The following is a 19164-nucleotide window of genomic DNA, read 5'->3' as shown; positions in this document are numbered from 1 at the left end:
ATCGGGACTATATTTTCAATGCCGCTTTTTCTTCCTCCTCTATATATATATATAATAACGCCTTATAACGCCTTATAACGTTTTAAAGTAAGGAACTTATACCTTTCATATAGTTATAAATATATAAGTTAAAGAGATAAGGCTATTCTTATAGTTAAATTTATAAGTAAATTCCCTATATTCCTATTAAAATGTGCTGCTGTGAGGCATAATGCAGAGCTAAGAATACATCTCTATGGCAATTAGCTTGTTTCGGCTAGCCTTAATAATTGGTACCTCTAGGTGTATTCAAAGTTATTGCACCCCACTGTATATACAGTACCGTCATGGACACCTCCTGTCGTAAGCTTGTTCAGCCGTGACTGGCAATCTCCAGGCACCATGTTGGTTGGCGACGGTTGCCTTGCAGTACGTCTTATGCGAACTAAAGGCGCCTCACGCTGGAGCCTTTAAATGACGGATATGCCGCATTATTGGTATTTGCAACTGTAATCCTCCAAGTACGGCCTCATTGTGAACATTCCCGACCACTCTGGATCAAACTACACGCGCGTGTAGGTAACAGCCATGGATGCCCTTTCAAGGCTCAACGCAAGGCTTCGCAAGGGCAAGCCGGGTCCCTCGACCCCCTCCTCGGGCTCAACGCAAGTTGTCCAACTAGCGGATCAACCTACTGTCCAGGGAGCCCAGCCTGGGCCGTGGGCCAAAATATTGACTTCTCCGCGACAAGGAGTACATGTTACCGTTTACCACCACCCACTGCATCGGGCGGGCACCGAGGTCGCAGCCAACGACCCCAACAAGGGCCTGTATCTCTGGACATTCATCACGACCAACCTCAAGTCGGTTGCCGCAGGCGAGCTCGCCATGGTAGTCAAATGTCGGCCCAACGAGGACCCTGACTCATACCCAACAGATTTTCTCCAGGTTTGCGACAATGTGTACCAGCGTGCAAAGAATGAACATCCGGTCCTGAGACGATGGAAGCTGCTGGAGCTCGACGAGGCCCTGTTCGGCCGACCGGACTGGAAAACGGTGGTTCTGGGCCTTCACAATAGCCCCATACCCGGACTCGACTCTGTCAAGATTGAGGACAGTCCCGTCCCGCACTTCTATTGCCTACCTCTAAGCGAAGACGAGCTGATAGCGTCCCGATTACACGGCACGGTTCGAGTCCTCTGCGGGACTGCGACGGAGTGGTTCCCATTTGTCCCCTATGTCGACCGCGATCGGGGTTCCAACATCAATCTGGACGTGATGAAAACAAGCGTGTTGGCGGTAGGGAACAGCACTTTCCATAGGCTTGAGGTAACCGGTCTGAACGTCCTGTGGGCTGAACCCCGAGGGCCGGTAACGCTACATATTCCAGCGGACAGGGCCCAGTGGTTTAAATTCGCCATGATGGACAAGCGGGAGGCTTCCGTCAATTCGCTGCTCATTCTGTCCGATCTGCACGACTCATGCGGGTCTCTCTTGGTCTGGCAGCCGCGTCTGCCGGCCAAGATACGAACCATGACGAACCCTCTGAAAAACATTGCCGCCAACTTTCTCATTCTTTCTTTCAATCAGGCCACCGACGCTCTTCAGGCAACAGAAGACGGAATACTGGGTAAGAAACAACCATTATCTGGACACTCTTGGCCGCCTAGCTGACATTCTGTTCGTCAAGTCCTTCTGAGCCCCGATAGCACAGCTCGCTTCTTCGACGCCGCTACCAAAGGTCAAAAGCTCTCCATACAACTCGGGAGTACAGAAACCTTTGAGTTAGCTTGGTCTCCATCCTGGGATACGTTGTCCATCTCCAAGATGAGCAACTTGGCCGAGATGGTATTCCAGCCCGACGGCGATCCAAATGATAGACCAGCGGACCCCGAACACATCAAGGTAGACTCCATAAGGCTACTCCATGAGCCACGCCTAGGGAACTTTAGCATCAAGGCATTCGGCGAGTTCCAGAAAATGGCCGAGCAGGCCATCATGGCCGCTATCCCGCCAAGGAGACCTGGGCTGCTACCCCAAGGTTGCGGAATCATCGCCCGCTTCAGGGTCCCCAGGATTAATGAACGGTCATTCAGCATCATGCTTTTAGTGCCGCCCCAGACGGAAAGGATGATTATGAGGGCCATGGACCCGCTGGCAGGGAACGAGGTGCAGGACCTCACAAACGAGCTAGGGGCGGTCATGGATGGGTTGCAGGTTCCAGATGGGCTTGTCTACGGTGACTGGATGGAGTGGGAAATACTTTTCTGGTGTTGGGGATGTGATCCCAATAATATGCACTAGTGTCGCGGGATTTGAGAGCCAAATAAGATGAAAGGAGTGTCGATAATGCAAATGCTGGTGCCAGGCGCAGTTCTGTCAGGCATAGGAGCTTCTACAGACAGGTGGCCAAGTTCAAGTGGGCCGTACCTTGTACACTTCCTCAGAGTCATTGCGGTCTATGAAACGACCTGTGAGCGTGGTGCAAAGCTGTTAGAATTAGTCAATATATATATCCAAAGTACCCCACGAGTTGATGTTGCAGTTGCCGCAGACGAAGAGTTAAAAAACTATTGTTGTCTCTCGCTATAGATCTTCTAACGTCGCCTTCCAATCGTCGACCTTATTTTCCTAACAGTAAATTGGCCCACAGAGCAGAGGACAGAAAAAGTAGTTCTCATTGAGAATATATACCACGATCCGCTTATTGACACGGGCCAAGCATTTCGAGTGATTGACCTACAGTACAAAATACTTGTTCTGGTATAAACTGTTACTGGCCTCAAGGTGTCAGTTAGCTAAGCCTTCGTAGATGTTGTCCCTCAGAGAAATGTTCCGATTTCCGAACTTTAAATCTCGGGGTCTTACAGGGAAGGGTCCCACCCTTGGTTACAGTTATGATCTAACTGACTGGGAGACTAAGGCTACTGGAGCTAAGGCCCTGAAGAACTTGGAATGCCAAAGCTATATTGATCAGCTGACGTCTGGAAACGTACAAACAGTTACTGGATCCAGACCGGCTGGCAAGGCGTCTAGTTTGGCTCTTTCGCCCTCGAGGGCCTCAAGGAGATAGACCCAGGTGCCTCAAAGGGGACCATAGGAGGTGAAGATGATGAAGGTATTCTTGCCTACAAGTACATTCCCAAGGTGGGAGACCATGGCCAAGCTGACGTGCAGCATGCTACGTTCGTGTCTCACGAAAAGCAGACTAAGGTCGTTATAAGTAAAGTGTTGAAGGTTTTCATAGCTAAAAGAGCGAGTTTCGAGTTTGATCCATATGATTGGGAGGCTATACCAACGCTTCATTACGTCATTTCACGGCTGGCGGAAATTCCAGTCTATAATATACCAGGTGCGAAGGTCCTGGAAGAGGTTGGTATACCAGATGTATCTAGTGCTAGATGGATAGATTGATGCAAAAGAGATATTTATATAAATAATAACTAGCTAAATAGTTAGTAGGTTAAAATTAATTCTAACATATAAAGGCCTTAAAAAATATAAGTAATAATATAAAGTAATAATTATATTTTATATGGAACAATTTCTATATACTTTAATATATTAAATATTAATTTAAATTACTTTAATACAGCAATCGTGGCCACACGGTTCTTACTTTCACCACTCAGTCTGTCTATTTTCACATCACTGATTCCTGGTCAAGCCTTGCGACGGGACTAGTTCAAATCAGCCCCCACAAACCTGAAATTCGGTACGTATTGCTTCACCACCTCGAATATGATACTTCAGGGTTCTTCCCACCAGCTACTAGACGATTTTTGTCCGGGCGGGCCGCTCTAGGCGCAAAGAATTGAGCATCGAGTTAAGGAACAGCATGGGCTGGCTGCTTGTCTGGACTCTTGGCGCTCTGTCCTGTCATGATTGACAGGTGCCAAGTGGCTCATGCCTTGTAATCGAACTCGTTACCTCCCTGTCCTACGTGTCTCACTACCCCGCCTTGCTCGGCGCTCAATCGAAAACGGATTTGACAACTTTCGAGGGTCACACAGCATAATTTAAGAATGACTGCAGTTGTCCGGGTAGCCGCGGCCTGTTTATTAACCATGGAGGTTGAAAATATGCAACCGATTCCATTTTCATCTATGCCCAGTGCGGCCGCGCAACGAAGAATTGTATTTCGACGAATCATAATGTGACCACCTTTCTCAAGCTGCACACCTAATGGCCTTGTGCATCAGTGACGTGGTCACTTGCCCACCATTAACCTTGTGCCCGGACTAACATGTGTCGAAGCTTGCCTTGTTTACCCCAGCGAAAGGGCTCTGTGGCTGCAGCCGGTCAAGCTGGCCGCTTTCAAGCCTTCGACAGGGTTTGCAACGAACCCGAAAATGGCAATGTACCAAGGTTGTTTTCTTTTTCCCCTAAGTGCTCCGGAAATTGTCCAGGCCGGCCAGCAATGCAAAGAGATCTTCTTACAGCTTGGACCGCTGCAGGCTCGTATAAGTAATTTTAAACACCACTATAATTACTATAATAGCGATTGTACCCTGATATTCTTTTCCCGTGGCGTACTGGTTATGCGCGACTGTTACAAAATGCAGTTTTTAATCACATGAGGTATCATCCAGGAGGTCTTAAGACATGCTGCATGGATGCCTGGGCGCCTAAATCTTGAATCAGGCTCTTCAGACCAACATCATCTGCACAACAATGTCTTTTAACTTGTTGACTTGAGGCTTAAGTGATAGCTCATCAGATAGATGAGCTTTGTTCGTTCGCTAATCTTCGATTGAAATCTGAAAAAAGTCAGTACCGAGAGTTTACTCAGACCATCAATCTTAGAGCTTTCATCTCGAATCATAACGTCATAGGCGACTTTATGGTCTTGATAGCATAATGCTGTGCCTTGACATACCCGTTCCCCGCTGCGTCCGGAAACTCATCTTTGAGCCAACGGTTTGCTTGCCAAATGTGCAGGACATCAAAGCCGTGAATCTCATCAGGAATTTCGGTAAGGAATTTGGACGATGGAGAGACGAAATTGAACAAGTATGCAATCTGGCCTCTGGACAATCGGACTTGGTCATACTTCTGGAGCGACCGCACAAATCGCAAACTTACCGTAGGACCTTTGGCGATTTTGTGAAGCGATGCGAGACGCTGAAGAGGGTTGATGAACTTATCAGATTCAGTTCCAAGGGAGCCCGGAGTATTCATACTGTCACTGTCCTCGACGCATTCTCTTTCAAACCCGAAGATTCGACTCGTATTCCCTCGGAGCGATGCCATCAGCTGATCGAGGAAATCTTAAAACTTAAAAAGCCTAAAGTTGTTCTATGTTGTTGGAATCAACCTTGCGAACAGCCATTTCTCGCTCGATTCAAGTCGGATGGAGTCGGCACATGGCTATTTCGCTATCAAGTGGATATAGAGGGGTTTTCTACAATCGCAATCCGGTCATTCCATCCAGCTGCGGCCGTCTGCTACAATGAATTGCGAAAGGCCTGTTGTCGAATGCTGCTCATCTGTCATTTTATTCTACAGTGTTGAACACTTCCACCTTCCGCTCCAAAACAACGTCCTCTTTGTAAAATCCAGAGTGGAGACACTTGGGTACATAATTCTACCTCGTAAGCAGATGTGTTGTCTGGATTTGGCTGTCTTTTGGGTGCGTAAGCAATTTCTGGCTGTGCGAATGAGGTATCCAGAAGTAGCGCTGCTGCCTAGAGGTCCGGGCGCAAATCCGAGGAAGTGGGGACAGATCGACAGTGCGAGCTGGAAGTACTCTCAACAAGATCAACGCCAGCAAAGTAAACGCACTGTTGAAACAATTATTTACCTCAGGTTACAACAAAGGGGCCCAGGATATCACAAAGCTCTGTCTTTTATGGAGGGATTACAAGTACTACCACCTCGCCACGCGGCAAGACATACTTAACCGATTAGTAGAGCTTGGAAGCCGGCAAGGCTCGTACCAGGGCCAGGGGGCCGTTTCAACGTTTTCGCCCGCTTGCAAAAGCTACTACGTTGGGTTTGCAGATGATAAAGACGATGACGACCTTGAGAAACAGTTGGCTTCTTTGAACATTCATGAAAACGCATTATCAGTTGAGGATGAATTAGTGTCTCTTGCACGGCTGTAAACGCGACTTTCTCTTCAGAAAGACCTCCTTCAGAGAATCGAAAACGTCGCAACTGAAGTGATATCCCACATTCAGCTGAGCGTCGAGCTTCAAATTACTATTTTTAGCCCTGATAGAATCGATCTCTCAAAGATCATTGCAGAATTAACTCAAGACATGTGTCGTTACGTGGACGAGGTGACAGCACACATCGTGGCAACACTATCAATTCTAGCGGGAGAAGAAGGCCTAGTCTATCACGAAGAACAGCCGAGAAGATTCTTGGCCTAGCGCCCCAATGCTCGCAGTATCATAGACTCTGTTCTGCTAGAGGTTGAAATATTATCAAACCGGGCATTTCGCTGTATCTTGCTTTATTTAGGATTAATTACCTAGGGGAGGATTCTTTTTAGCCTATCACAAGATGTAAATAACGATGCAGTGCAAACACTCTTCGACGCGCCTAGAAATCTTGAAGATATGTCGGCGAATATTAAGTCTACTCTCAATACTTTACTGATTCTTCAGGAGTAACTGGGCAATCCTCACTAACTGTTCAAGCATGAAAGTCATGTTAAGCTACTATATAAAGATAAAGGTCTTGGTGCATTATATAGGCAAATTCGTAAACAGGCTTTATTACAATGGCCCTCTATAGACTTATAGTCGACGTCGGGATAGGGTAGCTGCGAGAGGTTTTTAACGTTCTTGTCACGGCATTTTGCAAGAAAACACAGCTCTTGCTAAGTAATCAGCTCTGTCCGCTCGTCGTATTTCCAGGTTACAGGCTGTGTTAAGTTAGCAAGCTAAATGTTGTTAGAGAATGACCGTAAGTCAACATTTGATATATAGCGTTTATTTTATAAATGAATGAATAAATGGATTTATTCTGCCCGATCGAATACACCTCATAGAACTTACAACGTCTTATCTCGTCGTTGAGGTATTTGATAGGTGGTACTATCTTTTCGAGGGCTGATACTCTAAGAAAAACCCACTCAGCCTCGCCGGCTTTCCCATGCTAAGAAGTATAAACACCGCAGCACTGTATGCCAAGTTTAACCCGTAGATGATCAAGACTCTTTATTTCAAGATGGTGCGGGTGCGAGGAGTCACTTATAAAAACCCGGTCCCTGAAAACATAATTAAGCTGGCGCTAGCTATTTAGGAATTGTCACTCTTGAGTCACGCTTGACTGATAAAATGCACTACTCCATAATAGGAAATGTCACGCTTGACCGAGAGTCACTTTTTCGCAATATTCTATAACATACCACGACAGCAATATTGATTGAAGTTGAATAAAACTTGGTTTTGAATGCTAATTTGAGCCATAAGAAAGAGATTACAATTTAGTTTGGCCAAAAAATGTGCTGGCGGCCTTCAACCCTAAGTCGAATTTGCCTACTGGATGGTACTTTGATATCCGGGAGAGCAAATATAGCTAGATTAAGCCAGAGAACACGGTTAATGCTGATGAGGGCGGAATCATGGCTGGATTTGGTGAGTACTGATCTTTTCTGATACAAGACTTACCAATAAATTGCAAATCTAGGCTTGGATTTATTGGTAATTGGCAGTAGCGGTCCCAGGAGGAAGGCCTTCCTCAAAGGCTCGCAGTCCCGCACTTAGACTAGTTTTATCGAAGCCGTCACTGCAGATGGCCGTCTGATGCAAGGCTCATCATATTAGATGGCCATGGGAGCCATGTATCCATACATGGGCATCTTATAACAGAACAAAATAAAAAAATACAGATTACAGGATAACAGGATAAGATAACACGATAACACAATAACAAGATAAGGAACGGAGCGGGATGTGATTGGTTCGTTTAGCTCATATCACCCCCAACCATTTGACAGTGATCCGAGCCGCGTTCCCATAGCTTAATTATCCTGTTTATTCTGTTCTAACAAAATAACAGACTAGTGTAAGGGTCTTAACAGGATAACAGAATAACAGAATAAAAAGAATATTAACATGATAACAGAACAAGCAACAGAATAACAGAACAAGATGCCCATGTATGCATGTATCTGTGGGTGTATACCTGTTCTGGATCAGAAATACTGCTGACTGAAAATCCAGGATGAGTAGATGGCCACGTGTACTTTGAACAACGTGTATTGCTGTTACCTGTCTGCACATTGCTCTCATGGCCTACAACCACTGGATAATGGCATTTTCAACGTATCTAAAGCTGCATATCGAAAAGAACTTCCAAAACTGGCAAGCCTGACTGACTCTGCGCCGGTGGACAAGGCCAACTTCATCAAGGCTTATGCCAAAGCTAAGGAAGTGGGTATGACGAAGAAAAACATCCTTTCAGGCTGGAGAGTAATTGGAAATTGGCCAATTTCACGACGGAAAGGGCTCATACATCCCAAAATTCAACTAGATAAGAAGGAAACAACAACTAGATCAGACAGCCATAGAGACATGCAAGTCAACTCTAATAATACGCCAAAGACCAGTCGTCACATCAGAGACCTGGAGAAGAACAAGAGCCCCTCCACCAGAACGCGGTATTCTGTGATATCGAAAGGGTTTGAAGCCCAAGAGTCCAAGATCGCCTCTCTGAGCACCAGAATAGCCAGCTTAGAGGAGGAAGTTGGCCGGTTGAGTAGAGGCAAGAAGAGAAAGGCGATACCGAACCCCCATAAGAAATTTATGACGCTGGCAGAGGCTCTAGCGGCTGGTAACACTATTTCAGAGCCAAACGAAGCAATTGAAGGGGCGGATGATGTTGAGAATGTGATCGAGGTGGGGGGATGGAAGAGGATGAGAGGTCAAATTCAGGGATGGAAGAATTAGGTGTCGTACGCACCCGCACAGGCCGTGAGGTTAAAAAACCTAGAAAATATTAAAATAGATTCAATTTTGATCTGAATTCTAGAGATAAACTTATTTTTACTATGTGTATTACGGTTTTCCCATGAGGTTAACAAAGTGCGTTGTGTATGGGGGATTTTTTTTTTCGCTGACCGGTAGGTGGGTATGACCGGCAGGTGGGTGCTGCATGGTAAAACCAAGCGGCATGACGTGATCAATCTGTATTAGAAGGATTGAGATTTTGGCTATGGCTTACAATTGCGATGGTGTTCATGAGCCTGAGCCAAAACTTTACGCGGTGGGTTCAGGTGCTTGGTGGCGCGGCGCCGCATCTCGACGTGTAACCAAGTCCCAATTAGAAATCCAAGTCTACCCCTTGTATAAATTAATTCTACCCCCTGCAAAGTCAAGTCTACTACCCGGCTAGTGACTTTGTGAATGACTTTGTGAAATTCAATTCTACCCCTGGTCAAAAATCAGGTCTACCCCCTGTAATGCGGGGTAAAATAAATCAATTGTTTTTGGTATGTAGGACTAAGCTCAAATACTCCGGCCTCAGGCTCAAATCATCTGATTTACAGGCTTTGCGGCGATTGGAAGTGGGGCGGGCTTCACCAACAATGTAACACATTTTACCGGTCTGGCCGTTCGAACAGTCTAGAACCAAGAAGAGTCAAGACTTTCCTGGATCGATCGGTCTAGAACTTACGACCTTTTTTAATTCAGCTAAGAAAGGGTCACTTTCACATGCCATACCAACAAATAGCAGACGGCAGTTGATCGACGCTGGTGAAAGGTTAGCATCCGTTGTTTTTCGGCCAACCAAGCTCTTCTAAAAACGTCATGTCATGCCTATCTTAGTGTCTGGCATGGTTAGATGAGTGTAGAGATTAATTCTAGGCGCGTTTAAACGAGCGATAGCAAGGGTTGAGTCTATGCATAGCCGTCGTCAAGTAGACCGCCGGCATATAATGAAGAATAGAACTGCTGTTGCGTTAGAACCACTTCATACTCTATATCCAGGAACCTTCTTCTACCCGCAAGCTCCTTGTATGCTATCAAATCCATCAATAGCATGCCGCAGCAAAGAGATAATCTGTCAATCCCAGAGGCCAACGAAGAAAATAAACAAGAACAAATACCGCTATCCCAAACGAGTTCCCATATCTCGGCGACGACAATCAGGACCGACAATACAGCATTGAGTGCCACAATTACTAGCTGTAGCCCAAAGGCTTAATTTAACCACCGTATAGAGAATTCAAAATCGTCTAAGAAGACCATACCACACAGTGGAGTCCTTTCAAATCGTGGAGATGAAAGATGCAACCACAGAAATGGCATTACCCTGCATAACGCGCCAATTTTGCCGCAACAACTCTTCTCTCAAATAAGCCAAGTGCAAGCGCTAAGTCACTGCGAAACGACTGAAAGGGATGGAAACATTTCGACTGCGGTAGTATTGCCTCTTGCACTGCTCTTACCAAACCAGAGCTTCATACATACAGACGCAGCCAGGCATGATAACGACTCAGAGATGGAACAGCACTCTATAGGGGATGCGGCTATTGATGAGATCCGTAAAGACTTAGCTCAGCTGGGGGTTAAATTGCAGGAGAATGCCCGGCAGCAGATTGGTTTTGTCGGTGAAGCGGAGTGGCCGGATATTACTGATATTGTTGAGACCGTGTGACTAAGGTGGTCCGATCTGCTGGATGTGGATACTATGTAAGGAGCTGTGCTCTTCTCGGATGCATGCAACTTAGAACTAACAACCACACAATCAACCCATTTTGTTTTATCAATAACCTGAGCCGGTCTATTGCCCAAGTATATCATCCTCCGTCTCGCCACGGAGGAACGCAAAAGCTATGCAAAAGGGTCGTTAGCAAACATCAATTCTAATCATATCAAGGAGCGGCATGCTATGCTTGTTCGCCTTTGTATGTGCGGTCTAGTAATAGTATGTCGGGGTAAGCCGAAAAAGAGGCTAAAGAATCCGGGCGCGCTAACAAAATAGCCGCAATCCAGCCATCTAGGCCGAACTGTATTTGGCTTAAAAGCATTCCTTATCTAGCTGATTGGTGAGCGCATGGATGAAGCTCTGTCTTTCAGACTTTTCGTCGCGTAGATGCGATATAATGGTAGAACGAAAAGTAGACCCACGGGTATATGTGAACCTAGTGGCTTCCGTCTCTTCCTGGCTCTGCGTGCAAGTCGGAACTTTATGAGGTCGCAAACTAGTCCTGGGCTGTGATAAGCGAGGTCTATGAGGCGCCGAGTATTGACCCACCCGGCTCTTTATTCTATTAGAGTACAGAAGGGTATCTAGGACCGGTGAACGGGCTTACCCACCCTCTCCATCGCCTCCTCTGTACCTTCGCGCCATGGCTCGCCCGCTGCTTAGCGCCCGTTACTAAGCACCCAGGAGATCACTAATTGGCAATCTTCCACCATGGCTGCGTTCGCCCTATCACCGCTACCCTCATATCCTTTCGGCCTAGCATGCTACGGTTCCAAGCGCAAGCTTCGCCTATGTGATACTGACTCGCGCCATATGACGAGCCAAAAGTTAATCTACGCGGTAGTTTAGGTGTCTAGTAATCAGCTTGAGGAGGGGTTCGGGGAATTTACCTATTGCAGGCCTAGTTGACCGATGGAAAGAACTTCATCCGTACTTCTCCATATCACATGCCCCCTCCAACATACCCAAGGCAGGTGTCGTCCGATGTTGGCCCGCATTGGGCAGCACTTCTGCCATCTGAGTCCGTTACGCCTATTATCTCTGTCTCTTACTAGGTTATTCAGTCTCTTATCCCCCCGTGATGAGGAGTCCCGGAGATCGAGCGCCTCTTCGTGACTCGTGCCGCCCGCAATGAAATGATAGACTACTTTGGGGAGAGCCCCGACCGTATCTACAGATTGGAGCCTCGATCCCGTCTTTGTCACCTCCATCTCGTTTGTCTCTTACTCTAGCTCTAATACCCTAGCATATAAGCAAACTATCGGCAGTCGCAATGATGTCGCACTATATTAAAGGTACGCTTTGGCCGGTGCTATTTGTTACTTATTCACCTACGCCGTCTCCACGCCCGTCGATATGTAAGCCTGTTTATTCTCGCCCCTATATATACCGCCACTAACCGCCAGCCATTGTTGCTGGTCGATTGCAAGCACCTAAAGATAGACAAGCGGAAGAGGACAGACAGAAACGAGACATCAATAGACAGCTCAGGCAGATTCCCAACCCGTTGTCTCAATCGTGCCTAGGTCGTCCATCGCCCCGTCGTTGATAGCAACGACAAGTATCATTTCCACGGCGCCTACCTACTCAAACCCTCTACTCAACCATCTACAACAACTTCCACAATGCCGGTGTTCATGCCACTACCCGCCTATGCGGAAACTCCTCCTCGCGGACGCTACTCAGGTACCAGTAGTGCATCTGCTAACCCGGATGAAGACTGGACCAAGATCTCTGACACTGCTGAGCGCCGACGGATACAGAACCGCATTGCTCAGCGCAACTACCGTACGCTCTCTCCACTAACTCCGAGAGCCTGACTTCCACCTGACTTGGCTCCCGAAGATTCCAAAGCTGATTCCCAACCAGAACTGACATGAATACTCGCTTGTAGGCAAGAGACTCAAGCGACGTCTCGAGGACTTCGAGCGCCGTGCTGGCTCTTCTGATCATGTCGGGTCCGATAAGCAGACCCAGGATACCATCAAGTCGAAGCGATCCTTCAAGTCCCAAAAGTCGCAGCCCGATACCTCCGCCAAGCCAGCCGTCTCTCAGAGCCAGTTCATTCCTCCCAGGGAGCCCGATGACGATCTCTTCCCCCCTAGCACTCATGACGACCGGGCTCGCTCCAACAGCCTTTCCCAGTTCACATACTCGACTTATCCGACTCCTGATGAGATGTTCGTCGCTCCCTACGATTCCCCTGAGGCCTCCTTGGCCATGGATACTGCCGACACCTACCCCAACTACCTGAATACTTCCGCCGTGCCCATGATGCTTTCCCCAATGACGCATTTTAGCGATACCACCAAGCGGGAGTCCTGTCCCAGCGACGACGAGCTGACCCCTTATACGACTTATGGCTACATGCCGCCCATGGACTTCAACGCTCCAAGCCCCTACGACCAGTCTAACCCTCATGTGAGTTGCGCCAGCCAAACGCCCTGCAGGATACCTCGAGATCCATGTTGCTGATAGGGTTCATAGACTCCTCCACTCTCGTGATTTTAGGACAACTCAGCCAACTACTCAGAGGCCGAATAGGAATATCCCATCACGTGTCGGCCAATGCCCGATTCGCCCAGGCTGATTCAGGTTTAATAGAGTAAACGAAAGACTACGTCCACATTCTCACCCGCCTGAGCCAAGATGATTAATAGTCATCTTTTTCTCTGGGTGATGGGGACGGTCCAACACAGTCCGTGAAATGTAGCCACCGAGGCACAATTGGGCGACCATAAGCTACTTTACAGCTAGTTTAGGCCCTAGAATCAGCTCTAAGAGGCATAGCATGGCGGGTTGATTTTGGGCTTTTTATTCTCCACTTCTTGGATACAATGGAAGTCTGAGGCATTATTTAGTTTTCTTTCGCCTGCTTTCGTTTTATCCACCAACCGGCCAAGGGTTCGACTTGGTTAGGTGACCTTGTTCTCCTCCTCGGAGTCGAGCGATAGGAATCTACCTTGCCAAGGATGGGGTCGCTGAACGCCCAAGATTGGAATGGATGGGAATCCAGGCGGACAAATATGTCTCTTAAGCAGTACTAATATAGGTCACTGTAGCTATCTTGATCACTTTTTCGTCCCGCCCGAACTAGGGACTTACCTGAGATTGCCATCAATTCGTTCGACACTACCATAAGTAAGCAGTGGGTGCTCAACCGGGCTCGCACGAGCACTTTAGGACTTGGATAGCCGTTTGCGTACGATTAGATAACTATGCTTTCTTTGTGACAAAGAATTGTTCGAGAAGAATGGCCTATTATCCGAAGCTTAGGTCGTCAGCAGCCCGTTATCTATCCAACGAGCGTGCTAAATGGCATGAAGGCGAGCATTATGTTTTTTTCTCAGAGCTTACTCCACGGCGTAGATACACGATCCTGCTGCTGCCTAAGATACTGTCCTTAAGACCGTTTTGAAGCACGAGGCCGATCGGCTTCTCAGATCCGGCTACGCACCTACATCTAGAGTCTCGACCGAGGTGCTCGCACGGAGACAATCCGGTCATGAGTTCTTTCACCTAGTAGGCTTACATGAAGAAGGATAAGTTTTGAACAAGACCTTTGATACAAGATTGGACTTTGCATTTTGAAGAGGTTGCCACAACAACTAACGTATTTCACCGTCACCCCGTACACCCCCCCACCTCGCACACCTCAACACCATCGACGCGTCATTAATATCAGCCACTTTATTTACATCTGTAAAATTCAAATTAAATCCTTTTTTTTTTCTATCAACGGAAATGGATTCGCAACTATCAGATTATGAATATAGGATGAGATTGGCAGTGGAGGACCAAAAATTGATTGGATTGCGAGCTTCGGCGCGAAAACATTCGATCAAGGTGTCGACTTTGAGAGATCGTTGCGCCGGAGCCCAAGATATCACAACGGCACGTCAGAAAGACTTGTCGCTAACGGTCATACAGGAGGAAGACCTTGTGAACTATATTATCGAGAGAGAGCGTGCTTTTCAGCCGCTGACGAAGCAGGAAATACACGACTTTGCACAAGCTTTGGCAACGGTCAACGGGGACATCTCGTATCTCGGTAAGAACTGGGTCGACAGGTTTATATCACGCCATCAGACAATAGAAATGAAGCCATCGAGAGTCATAGATGCCGCGAGGAAGCGTTGCGTCACGAAGGAGACGCTTACGGAGTACTATGACGGTCTCAGCTATGTTGTCGAGTCCAAAAACATCACACGGCAACATTCGTATAACGTCGACGAGACCGGGGTCCAACTTGGGGAAACCAACGGCGGGACTGTGGCCGGGACCATCATGACATCTAGTTCAGAGCGTATAAAGTCAGACAATTCGACTTGGAGCTCGATATTGGAGTCTATATCAGCAGACGGACGGCGTCTCACCCCGACTGTCGTTTTTACCGGCGAAAACCTCCAAGGACAGTGGTTTCCGGGCGTTTTCCCTGATTGGAAATACACTACGAGTCCTACGGGTTGGTCCAACGCCGATATCTTCCTTAAATGGTTTATGGAGGTATTTATACCTGAGACTACGCCGTCAGACCCGTCCCAATGGAGACTTTTAGTCCTGGACCAGCATAAGTCACATATAACAGCAGAACTGATGAAAAAGGCTTGGTTGAACAAGATTTGGCTCTCTTGGTTACCCTCACATTCTTCACATATTACACAGCCGCTCGATGTTGCCGTATTTGGACCGTTAAAAGGGTACTATCGTCAGTTGACCCGATTTTGGGCCTCATACGGAGCGACGTCACCACATCAGCAACAACTGTTCCTAAAAGCTTATAAAGAGGTTTCCCGGAAAGCCCTGACTCGTAGGAACATTTTGAGTGGCTTCTTGGCCACTGGTCTCTTCCCAATCGATGTTCGCAAGGCTTTGAAGTCATTAAAGCCCAAGGAGAAGAAACGTAAGTCATTTGAGGGGCCTACAACACCAAGGAAGTGGCAGGTAGTTGCCGAGACCGTGTGGGGGACGCCTCAAGGAAGTCATGATATTGAAAAACAGCTCCAAGAGGCTCAAAAGAACGGAAATCCCTCGATTCGCGACTTCAATTGTATCCTGAAGAAGGCGATGAAGTCTATTGAGCAGAAGAACAGTCAAATACAGCGTCTAGAAGAGGAAAAAGCCGTATTAAAGGCGTCAGCGGCAGCAAAAGCTCCCACAGGTCGAGTCCCCGTTCAATTTGACCCAAACCAAGCTTTTCCTGAGATTAAACAGATCATCACAGCACGAGATCAAGCCGAGAAGAATATATTACATCAGGTCGAGGAAAACAGGCGCAAACCACGTAGAAAAAAGCCGCCAAAAACATTAACGGTTGAGAGAACGTTCTTTAATCAGTATTCAAAGTCTCAGAATAATTGAATAAATACTCATAGCTGTGTAATTGATTGAAGTCATCTACAGATTCCGTTGTGAGGTCAGCACGGGTGTGCGGGGTGGGGGGGTGTACGGGGTGATGGTGAAATACGTTAGTCTGTACTTTTTCCTACTCGGATTTGCTGAGGGAACTTGGTGTGGTTTACTTACTCTTGCTTGCCCAATTTTTAGATCGATACTTGGAAAGTTAAGGTTGTAAAAAGTTAACGAATGAAACGAGCCGCCCACGTGTCAAAAGTGGCAGGACTTGGCAAGATATCCTAGTTATTTTTTGCCTTATTGACGTGTGAAATGAGATTATGGATGATGGGTTACTTTCCAACAATTCTATTTGTCCTGAGCCATGACATTTGACCACTGACTAAGAAAAAGGTGTGTCATGTCCATCGCATCGCTGCCTTTCGCTTCCCAAACGATGGCAATGGAAGCTAGAACCCCCTAAAGGAGGGCTAGCAAAGGGTTGCGTTTCTGACAATGAAGAGTGAAAGAGTACAAGGCCCATGCGTCTCGAAGATAGAGCAAGTGATCCCCTCACTCTCTTCTTGAGCCATGTTAAATGGTAAGCGCTCCCATCATTCAGCGAGTCAAGCTTGGAAGAAGTCATTTGACATGTTCTCAACTCGAGATCACTATGAATCCACATTCATGCTTGGATCCACCCTGAGGAGAGGCATCGAATGCTGGGGGCAAGCTCGAGTAGGTATATAATGAAATCGTTAGTCATTTTAGGACACTTGGCAATGAGACAGAAAAAAGGACTAACGTGTTTGATAAGCATGCGCCGTAGACAAGTAACTATAGACAGCAATGATTTATTATGGAATAAACCCCAGATAACTAAAGCAGGTAGCCATTAACCTAATAAACCCAATTCACAATACAGCATTACAACAGCCACCATAATGGAACCATTTATCCATACACGAGACTTACCATTTGTTATATGCAAGGTTTGTAAATTTAGCTATGTGGCTAATGAGATACCCTAATCAAGCATGTAGACCAGAAATGCGCCGCATTTCCACTTCTGCACCAATCAGAATCTCCATTTTCTTACCCCGAATTTCCCCTCTGGAAATGCAGCGCATTTCCATTTAGGCCTATAAACCGAGAACGCGAAATACGCCGCGTTCCTTCTACAAAGGCCCATGCTAACCACATAGATAACCGCGCTCTTAAACTTTACAGTATATAGTAATTTCGGTTATGTCAATTAGAAGGAAGGAAGTAGCAATTAAGCTCTTTTTTTATTCTTAGCTAAATATCGCTTTACAGAGGGTATCTAATCCTCTTACTGCCTTCTTAACTTTATTAATATAACAGGCCTCGCGACGTATACTAATGCTATTATCATATTGCGGCCAAGTTAGCTCCAAAAGCTTAAGAATCTCGGCTTATACTATAATTCGCCAGAGCCAGCAATAATTTACATTAAATGCGGCTTTGCCATTAACCCTATACGCATGCCGCATCACCTAGGTGATAAGCATTATATAACTAAGTCTGCCTGCCGTGGTTTGAAGCTACTAATCTATTCTCTTAATCTTCTAAACCCAGAGATACTTCCACTGTGACCAAACGGCTCACCGCTATACCTAAACCTTATGGTTTATAAGGGTTCTGTTACGGTTTGGTTCACCGTAAGCTCCTATAAGCAGCTGTATGCACCACTGTAATTGCTACAATAGCAGTTATTAGCCAATCTTTTGCCTCATGGCGTAATGGTTAGGTGCAGCTGTTACAGGTTCGGCCTATAAACATTATAATCTTCGCTTTATTAGCAAAAAGGTCTTACTAGCCTATATAAAGTCAAAGCATAGTAAAGATATTAAGCTCGCAGCTCAACAATAGATACAACACTAGCTAAGTGATTATATTTAGTAAGGCTTATTATTTCAGAGCTGGTCGGCAAATAATATCTGAAGGTTATAGATTATTACTGATAATAACCCTACTCAAGAATTAACGTACATGATAAGCATGTGAACCATCCAAGTATGTGAACCAATTTTCCTACACCATATAGGCAGATATCATCATAAAAACACAACAAATCAATTAATCAATTAAAACTACTCACTATATTCTTCCCCAGACATCCTAATTACTACCTGACACGTCCTTGCATTATGTCCGGGCTTACCGCACACTCCACAGCGCCGAACCCCCGGTCCGACCGACTTTCTTTGACCGCTACTTCTTGACGATTCTGCAACTACCTGCGCATCAACATCCATCTGATCAATTGCCTGCCTTGCTTCATCTACTATCATTACTCCTCCCTTCTGTAGTCGGGTTCTTTTTGCCCTTCGGCAACGGCTTAGTATCTTATTTGCCTCTTGAACATCATCCAGCCTGGCTGTCAGTATGGTAATCTTATGCATACATTCCTTTGTTGACTTCTCTAAAGACTTCATAGCTTCAATAACCGACTCTGGAGAGCTACTGTGATGTCTTCTGATTCGTCGTTCAAGGTATTCAGACTGAGAGCCAGCCTCAAGCACGGACTTTGGCGTCTTTGAGACCCAAGGGGTTGAAGGGTTAGCGACGTCTTCAGCAGGCGTTGGAGTCCACAGCTGCACATCAAGCTTTGAGACCACACTTTCTGGGTCTAAAGGAACAAGCCCGGCTCCTCTAAAGGCTGACTTGATATTTTTTTCGGTCATAGTAGCTTGATGCGCGGCATAAAAGGCCGGGAAGAACTCGGTCTTAGATACATGTGTTATAGAGCATCTGATCAAAGGCTCAATTTCTCGACCGTAAGCGTTTTTAAGTAGGTTAAAGTACCCAACATCAAGAGGCTGGAGTAGATGAGACGAATGAGGTGGCATACAAAGTGTAATGATCTTATGTTCCTCGCAATATCTGTCAAAATCGACAGAGTGGTGACTTTCATGGCCATCGAGGATCAGAAGACGATAGGAACCAACTGATCGGTTGCTTGTACACCGATCAAAGTGCTTTAGCCACTCAAGTCCTATCTCGTTATCGGTCCAGCCATTTTGGCTTGTCGCAATAGCCCAATCGCCCGGGAGGTTACTTTCTCGGTACCAGTTGGCGAGGTGATATTGGCCCCCACCGATGATAAACGGCTGGATCGCCCAGCCTGCCGCATTAATCGCCTGAATGACCGTAATCCATTCC

General features: G+C 46.5%; 3 protein-coding genes across 3 annotated transcripts; 2 read left to right on the top strand and 1 right to left on the bottom strand.

Annotated features, from left to right (window-relative positions):
* The first annotated feature begins 346 nt into the window (after positions 1–346).
* On the top strand, positions 347–2511 carry FOXG_07146 (uncharacterized protein). Its single transcript, XM_018385780.1, has 2 exons — positions 347–1609; positions 1670–2511. The coding sequence occupies exons 1-2, from the start codon at positions 568–570 to the stop codon at positions 2281–2283; spliced, it is 1656 nt and encodes a 551-aa protein (XP_018244480.1). The 5' UTR covers positions 347–567; the 3' UTR covers positions 2284–2511.
* Positions 2512–4800: 2289 nt separating this feature from the next.
* Positions 4801–5160, bottom strand: FOXG_07145 (uncharacterized protein; the record flags this gene model as incomplete). Its single annotated transcript, XM_018385779.1, has 1 exon — positions 4801–5160. One exon carries the CDS (start codon positions 5158–5160, stop codon positions 4801–4803), a length of 360 nt encoding a protein of 119 aa, XP_018244479.1.
* Positions 5161–12269: 7109 nt separating this feature from the next.
* On the top strand, positions 12270–13188 carry FOXG_07144 (uncharacterized protein; the record flags this gene model as incomplete). The annotated part of the gene is made up of 3 exons (XM_018385778.1): positions 12270–12432; positions 12539–13065; positions 13156–13188. 3 exons carry the CDS (start codon positions 12270–12272, stop codon positions 13186–13188), a joined length of 723 nt encoding a protein of 240 aa, XP_018244478.1.
* Between the last annotated feature and the right edge of the window lie 5976 nt (positions 13189–19164).

Source organism: Fusarium oxysporum, chromosome 6 (assembly GCF_000149955.1).
Source record: "Fusarium oxysporum f. sp. lycopersici 4287 chromosome 6, whole genome shotgun sequence".
NCBI lineage: Eukaryota > Fungi > Ascomycota > Sordariomycetes > Hypocreales > Nectriaceae > Fusarium > Fusarium oxysporum.
The sequence above is the reverse complement of the archived record's forward strand: the minus strand, read 5'-3'. Positions and strand labels throughout refer to the sequence as shown.

Coding starts and splice junctions, on each gene's coding strand:
- FOXG_07146 (XM_018385780.1), top strand. CDS start 568: ATGGATGCCCTTTCAAGGCTCAACGCAAGGCTTCGCAAGGGCAAGCCG. Junction 1,610..1,669: donor AACAGAAGACGGAATACTGG/GTAAGAAACAAC, acceptor CTGTTCGTCAAG/TCCTTCTGAGCCCCGATAGC.